The sequence below is a fragment of the Tinamus guttatus genome, unplaced genomic scaffold (assembly GCF_059628265.1).
Source record: "Tinamus guttatus ecotype Peru unplaced genomic scaffold, ASM5962826v1 Tinamus_guttatus_pri_ptg000240l, whole genome shotgun sequence".
NCBI lineage: Eukaryota > Metazoa > Chordata > Aves > Tinamiformes > Tinamidae > Tinamus > Tinamus guttatus.
In genome coordinates this window covers 14,111,175-14,118,510 of record NW_028288774.1, presented here as the reverse complement: position 1 = coordinate 14,118,510, position 7,336 = coordinate 14,111,175, and the positions used below count along the sequence as shown (strand labels likewise).

The following is a 7,336-nucleotide window of genomic DNA, read 5'->3' as shown; positions in this document are numbered from 1 at the left end:
AAAAAAAAATTATTTCCATGCAACAAACTGTGGGATTCCTTCTAGGCTTCCTTTCTAATTCAGTTGTCTTATTCTAACAAGACTCTTCCTACCTCTCTTCAGCTCTGGTCCAGTTTCAGCAATGGATTAGCTCCTTCCAGCTGACCCTGTGGATTTTCTATCACTGAATTTCCAGATCTGCCGGAGCTGTGCTTTATCCCAGCTCTCTGCACAGCACCGTAACAGCTACAGATCCCAAGCTGTCTCAGCTGTTTGTCAGAAGTGATCATTGCACATGACAACAGGAAAGCCATTTCACTGGCATTAGTGCTTCTGAGAGGGATACTTATCACTTCATGTGACCTGCATTTTTGAATATGATGATGCCTTTACTGGAAATACAAGTAGTGTCTGAACCACACTAAATAAACAGATTATACCTGCCCAGTTATCTCCTGATGGATGTAAAGAGGTCACCACAGCTGAAGCGGCAACCGCAGAGAACCCATTTAAAGCGCGATACATCACCAGAGTCCACAAGTCTTTCAAATACTTAAATGCATGCATCTTAGAGAGAAAAAAGAAAGAAATTCCAAGACAGACCACGGTATTCTCAAAAAACTAATGACATAGCTAAAACGTACAGTCATGGTTTTTCTCAAAGGTAAACAATCGCCCAATTGTTGCTAAGATTCATCTAGTTTAAGCTATTTAAAGTAAGACAAGAAAGTTAAATAATCAGTCAATATATGCCAGCTGCTATTCCTGTTCATAAAATATGGCTCTTGTTTATACACTTAAAGAATCAGCCTCACGCAGCGTCAGAGGAAACACTACCTTCAGCAGAGCGTCCATTGGGCAGCGCGCGGTGCTCGCAGCGATGAGCAGAGGCACGTTGCGCGGGAACCGCTGAAAGGCCTCTCTGCTCTGAATCAGCCAGGCTGCGCGAGCAAAATGCTTTTTAATGAAACTCAATGTACCATCATACCACAGCTTCACTGCAATCAGCGCGCTTTTATGTTTGGCATGAACCGGTCCCCATTACTCTAAGCAGTTAATGTAAGTAGAGCAGATTGTACTCGCCGATCTGGTTTCACAATTCTTGATAGGAGGGGCTGCAGCTCTGAAGAAAATTATTAGCAACTCAGCGACATTCGCATCTCAAGGCTGCTATAATTAGAAACCATCTACATCTCCAAACTGCTGCAATCCTGATCCTGAGGATGAGTGAAGCCCGTCTTTTACTCTAAAACAAACTATGGGTAAGAACGGATAAAAGCTCATTTCATATGCCAACAATACTTACATGTTTCTGAAGTTATATCTCATGCAGCTCTGACCCTTAACAACAAAACAAGCTTTTAGTACACTGCATAGGCCCTAAGCATAGTAAAAGTTGCTAAAAAAAAAAAAAAGCAAATGTTATGGACATATACAAAGGCTTTTCCTGCTAATGCATATTTGAAATGAGTTCAGAGCATACACACATTCACAGTAAAATGCATCTGAATTTGGGAGGCTTCACATAGATGCCGTCTAGTAAATTCTGAGCTCTACAGATTGCATCATCATCTCAATGCAGAGAGGGAATAATAAAAATAGAGACAAAATACGTAAGGGTGCAGCAAAGGCAACAGCAACAAGAGTGGTACAGGTAAAAAGAAGGGCTAAAAAAGGAGATGACTTAGCACAAGGCATAGATGCATATCCCAAAGGGATGTGACTGTGTATATTCATATGGCCACCCTGTATGATCCTTCATTTAGGGTTTCAAGGCTTCTTTGGAGCTCTCCGTGAACTCTGGAGGCCTCTATGTACTATGCACTTACTATGTGCAGGAGGATTTCATTGTGCCCTAGTCTGTTTTGTTCGTTCAGACCCTGTCTTTATAGTTAGGGTCTGAAGGACATTCGGTGTACACTGGAGTTTGTCTTCCAGTTTAATCTCCCCTGAAAGGAACCTATTTTGCATGGACAGAAATATTTTGTATTCCAAACCAACACACACAAAAACTTTATATCCTGGGATTTGCTTTAAAAAACAAAACAAACAAACAAACCCAAACTACTGCTCTGAACAAAATACTTAGGCAAGCTCACACTCTATGCACTTCCACTGAATATGACCTTGAAAGTGTGCTCCGGGTCACAGCAGGTGTAAACAGATAGGAGGAAAAAAAAAAAAAAAGTGTCATTTTATTGAACCAATCTAATTAACTATGCTGTACCACAAACAACTTCCTTTGCAAAGCTTTTCACATGAGCTGCTAACACATAGGAATTTCACCACGGACTGCACCCAATAAACCCAATTTTCAAACAGAAACAAACAATGACAAAGTTTATCAAGTACCATATTTACGTGACACAGCAACCAGGGAAAAGCTAGCCTTTGGCTTTCACAAAGCATACATCTGCCAAATATATATTCATGTACCAATTTGTGTTCACAATGCATAAATGCATGGACCTCACTAAGACAAAACGCTCCTTTTATCCAGAACACTTTCCCAGTTTTCTCCTTTAATGTCAACTTGACATTTCTTTGGAAGATAAAGCAAACAAAAGAGTTCACGCCAAACAAAAACTTATCAAAAGTTGTACAAAATATGCTTCCAACTGAGTCATCTATGAAAATATTTAAACATTCGTGTTTAAATGCTGCTTAAATTTTATCCAACTTAAATAGCTACTATAATTATTCTAAGCAATTCTCATCTGTATGCACACAATTGTATAATCTGTTTATATTTGCACATTAGACTAATATATTTTGCAGCAATACTACTAAATAATACTTATTAATGTTGTTTTTTGAGCCCAGATGGAGTGGTTCTGCAGCTGGAATCTAAAACGGAGTTGGGAGGACAGGACAAGAGCCAGGAGCAAGGTGTGAGGCTGCTTTACGGTTATTCATGAGCTCCATTCCTGCCCCCCCGGGATGGAAGGGGCTCACTTGGATTTTCTACATGGTGAACTCTGCCCTCAGCACAACCTTGTCCCCTGTGAGACTTTTTCACATATGCGTAAACTAGCACCGAACCCAGATCTCTGTCTTAATGCTCAGCAGAACTGAGCTTTGCCAGACACAAGGCACAGAAATAACGAGTTACCTGACTTACCTAAAGAGAAAATGAAAAACTTATGTCTTGTGCAACCAGTCTTTTTTGCATTCCTAGCTTGGGCAGTAAGTCTCTGGCTAATGTTTTCCTCCAATTGAAAACTCACCTCTTAAAAATGTTTTAATTAGCACTTCTTTCAAGTCATGTAATTGTTCATTAGTTCCTCACCGCTGATTTTAAATTTGTTGCCATAGTGCTCTGAAACTTTATAAAAAGTCCCCTGCATATTGACTGGTATTGCAGACACACAATAAATCTAGTGCAGAAGACACTCAGCAGGAAAGAGAGAGGACTATTTCTGAGTTCAGTATCACTAATAAACTCCTGAGATTATAAACTGCAACCAATATACACTCAGTAAAACAGGCTAGCTGATAGCTAATAACATAGGAATTGTTATAGCCTGAATGAGTTAGCCTATCCAAATACTGTGGTAGTATTCCTGTGTCTAACCGTTGGCTCTATCACACCACCAAGGGCATCTCCCTCTATAGAGTTATTATCTGTACTGCAACCACTGACCTATCAAGTACATGTATGCTGTTTCTGTCTCAAAACTCTGAGAAAAGAAAGAGGGGAAGAGGAAGCTGGGGAGGGAGAAAAAAAGGGGGGGGAGGGGAAAAAAAACAACAAAACAAAAACAGCGTAGATGGAAGAACAGTGTAAAACACTAAATATTTACCGATGTAGGCACATTGCATATATTGTTTCGACTCTTCTGTTGAGATTGGTCGTACGCTCTCAACAGGGCACATGAAAATGAAACCCTGAACTATTACTGCTATCTCCTACCGCTTTTTAAAGCGCCGTCAGTCATGGGGTAATTAATGCCTGTAGACCTGCTTAAAAATAAAACAAGCAATAAAAATAAAGGGGCATTCACCTCCACAGGGACTCAAAGCGCAAAGCTCGCGGCAGGACGGGCAGCAGGGCCGCGAGGCAGAGCACCCGTCTCCTCACAGGAACCTTCCAGAAGCCCGGGCTGGCCGCGCGCCGCGTGCATGCCCGCCGCTTGTTCACACGAGGCACGCGGGCGCCTGCGGCTCCTTCGGAAGAGAAAATGAGGAGAGAAAAAGAAAAAAAAAAAAAAAAAAAAGGCCGCTCGCTCGATTTCTCGATTTTCTGGGGGGGTTTTGCGCGTCTTTCTTCGCCGCGCGGGAGGGCGGTCGGCGCGGCGGCTCCCCGGGCGGGCGCCCGCGGCCGCCTCGCCTCACGCCCCGCCGCGAGGAAATGGCGGCCGCGCCCGCCGCCGGCACGAGGGGCGCGCGCCGAACCCGCCGCGCCGTCGCCGCGACAACCGCCGTTGGCGCCGGGCCCGGGCGCCGCCATGAGCGAGCAGCGCCCCCCGCCGCCCACCTACTTCCCCCGCTTCGAGGAGCAGCCCGGGCGCGCCGGCGCCGTCCTGGCCGCCCGCGGCCGCCCGCCCAAGCTGCGCGCGCCCGCGGGCGCGGCGCCGCCGCCCGGCCCCGAGGCCGCCGAGGCGCCGCGCTGGCCCGCGGGGCTGGCGCCCGCCGCCTACGAGCCGCTGCGCTTCTTCAGCGCCGCGGCGGCGGCCGTGGGGCCGCCCGAGGAGGGCGGCGGGGGCGGCGCGGCGCGGCCGCCCGAGGAGCAGCTCGAGGAGGAGATCTGCGAGCTCAACAGCTGCCTCAAGGAGCTCGAGCTGCTGGCGCTCATCGGCAACAGCTTCAAGCCGCAGCAGCGTGCGTGGCACCCGCCCCGCCGCGAGGCGCCGACTAACGGCGGGAAGGCTCCGCTCCTCGAGCTCCTCTCGTTAACGGCGACGTTAACGACGGGCTCTGTTTCGCCCCCGTTTAGATAACCTCTTGAAGGCGCTGGTAGAAGAAAAGATAGAGGAGCTCAGAACACGGCAGAGGCTAAAGAAGCAGCAAGCAACCTGAGGAGGAGCAGCCGTCGGGCTGGCTGCTGTGGCAGCGTAGCCATGCAGACTATTTTAACGGATCTTCCATGGTATTTTCCTACCCACCACGTGCCGTTCTGTAATACAGTATGTTTTCTTGTTGGCCGTGTGGAGTATTCTTTCTCTGGCACCAGCTGTTTCCCATATCCCACACTCTGACCCCCGAAGCGGGCGGGCAGCGCATCCATGGGGATGGCTGGGCTGCACGGCCGTGCCGGGGCTCCCCGCAGCCCCAGCAGAGCACGGCCGTCATTCCAATGGAATTCCATACAGCCTTGAGTACCCTTTAGTTCCACAGGCAGTACGTGTGAGTGCAGCTAAGCCAACAGTGTTGATAAAGCTACTGTGCCTCAGAAATATAAATAAGTTTTAGTAAACTACTTGCGTATTAGCACAAAACCATGTTAGAAGCTACCAAGCTCCACATTACAGCCACTCTTAACAACGCCGTTGTAAAGCAGAGGCTAAAAGCTGTGGCAGTTGTTGGAGACACAGTATCTATGTTTGTAAGGAATCTCCTTTGACTAAAAAAAAATATGGACACTCTTAATGACAGGTTAAAGAGCTGGAGAAAACTGCCACAAAAAAAAAAAAGTCTTTTATGGCATCCAACATATAATGAGAAGAAGTAATCAGGAGCATCTGCTTACCATAAAATTTTGAGTAGAAAAGACAGAATTGCTTTTTCTTTTTTGAATTCATGAACAGTAGGTGGCAGTAAGATATCGTGGCATAAAGCAACCCTGACGCTCGTTTTTGCAAACAACTGCTCAGAAATAGTAGCAATTTAACCTGTTTTATATTGTATTAAAGTTGCTCAACTGTGAAGCATTTTAGCACAATATAATATCAAAATCTAATTTCCTCACACTGCTTATTACAGCGTTCACTCTTACTGTATTATTCTTTCCAGACAGATTTAAATCGATCCTACAGAGGATTTATATTTTAAAAATATCATTTTATAACTCCCATTTTTTCAACTGCCAACTGTAATAATTGCTTTTTATCAGAACAGCAAGGAAATCTTAAGTAGAATCTTGCCATCTAGCACTGCCATTGTGATTGTGGTGTTCCTGCTGAAACAACAGTTCACATCTTAATCTGCTAATGATTATGCTTTTTCGTAAAACAAACCGATAAATACTAGACCAGTCTTTATGTATGCAGGGACTGCATCAAATGCAAGCTCTCTTTCTGAGAAGTGTTGGCAGCCCGTGCCAGGGAACAGGGACACAGTGAGGGTGAACAGTACTGGTGGCATAAAATTAAAATAGGAACTTCATTCTCTGAGATTTCCAGATTAATTTCACTAATCCAGTCATTTCCTATGACTGTAGCAAAGACATAAAAGAAAGATTTTCACTCCATATTTATCATTGATCCCAATTACTTCAACTTTTCAATTTCTCTATTTTCAGGTTGAAATATTTATGCATTTGTATGATGCTGGGAACAAAGTAATTACCTTCTATTCATAACTTGGCCAAACAACCCATTAAACATAAACACGACAGCTGTCATTTGGCTATGGAATTTTCTATACCTAAACCCTAAAAATAATATTTAATAAAATGTGTTCCTTTTTTCCTTTTCTTCATGGTATTTCTATTAAATATACATCAAATAATACAGTTTAAAGAGGACCCTTATACCAATATGAAGAAAACCCTCCCAGGCTCCCTATCATAGAAGGGAATATAAAAAGTAACTCTGTGGCAAGTGGTTTCGTTTGTTTCCTGCTCACAGACTTGAGTGCAGATAAAGGCAAGGACAAAGAATAAACCTCAAGCTTACATGCACTCAAATCTCCCAAGCTCATAACCCGGAAAGAGAACAAGACATTAATGTGACTATTTTTATACTGTTTTAACAAATAAGAAAATCCAAATACCTTGATTCCAAGACATTCAGTTTGGTCAAACTCTTAGCCCTCCCATAGTGGTAAGTCCAGGATTTCTTGGTGTCCACCCACGGCCAGAACAGCAGGTTTGCCACTTACTCTTCTACAACAATCACTTGGCTTTTTAGATGCTGGCAGATCTCTGGCATAGACTGCTGGATTTGGCTGCTTTACATGACAAAATAGTTATTGTTTTTAACATGCAAGCTGGCTGGTAATGCAGGACGTAGAAGCCTTACTGGATTTTTGTCTGAGAAAGTATTACTTGATTTTTGTCTATGTCAACAGTTTTAAAAATCTGTGCCTAAACCACATTACTGCCACACCACCTTGGGTGGCTGCAGTTCCTGCATCCACTCGTGCCAAGGGCCAACCAAAGGGCAGGCGTGTTGCATGGTGCAGCCTTGTCCACTTT

General features: G+C 44.5%; 1 protein-coding gene across 1 annotated transcript; it reads left to right on the top strand.

Annotated features, from left to right (window-relative positions):
- Positions 1-4,427: 4,427 nt before the first annotated feature.
- On the top strand, positions 4,428-4,998 carry CUNH11orf91 (chromosome unknown C11orf91 homolog). Its single transcript, XM_088525961.1, has 2 exons — positions 4,428-4,800; positions 4,916-4,998. Exons 1-2 carry the CDS (start codon positions 4,428-4,430, stop codon positions 4,996-4,998), a joined length of 456 nt encoding a protein of 151 aa, XP_088382087.1.
- Positions 4,999-7,336: the final 2,338 nt, after the last annotated feature.

Bases quoted from the DNA above. Each gene is read 5' to 3' on its own strand.
- CUNH11orf91 (XM_088525961.1), top strand. From the start codon at position 4,428: ATGAGCGAGCAGCGCCCCCCGCCGCCCACCTACTTCCCCCGCTTCGAG. The intron at 4,801-4,915 runs GTGCGTGGCACC...GCCCCCGTTTAG, and splicing joins CAGCTTCAAGCCGCAGCAGC to ATAACCTCTTGAAGGCGCTG.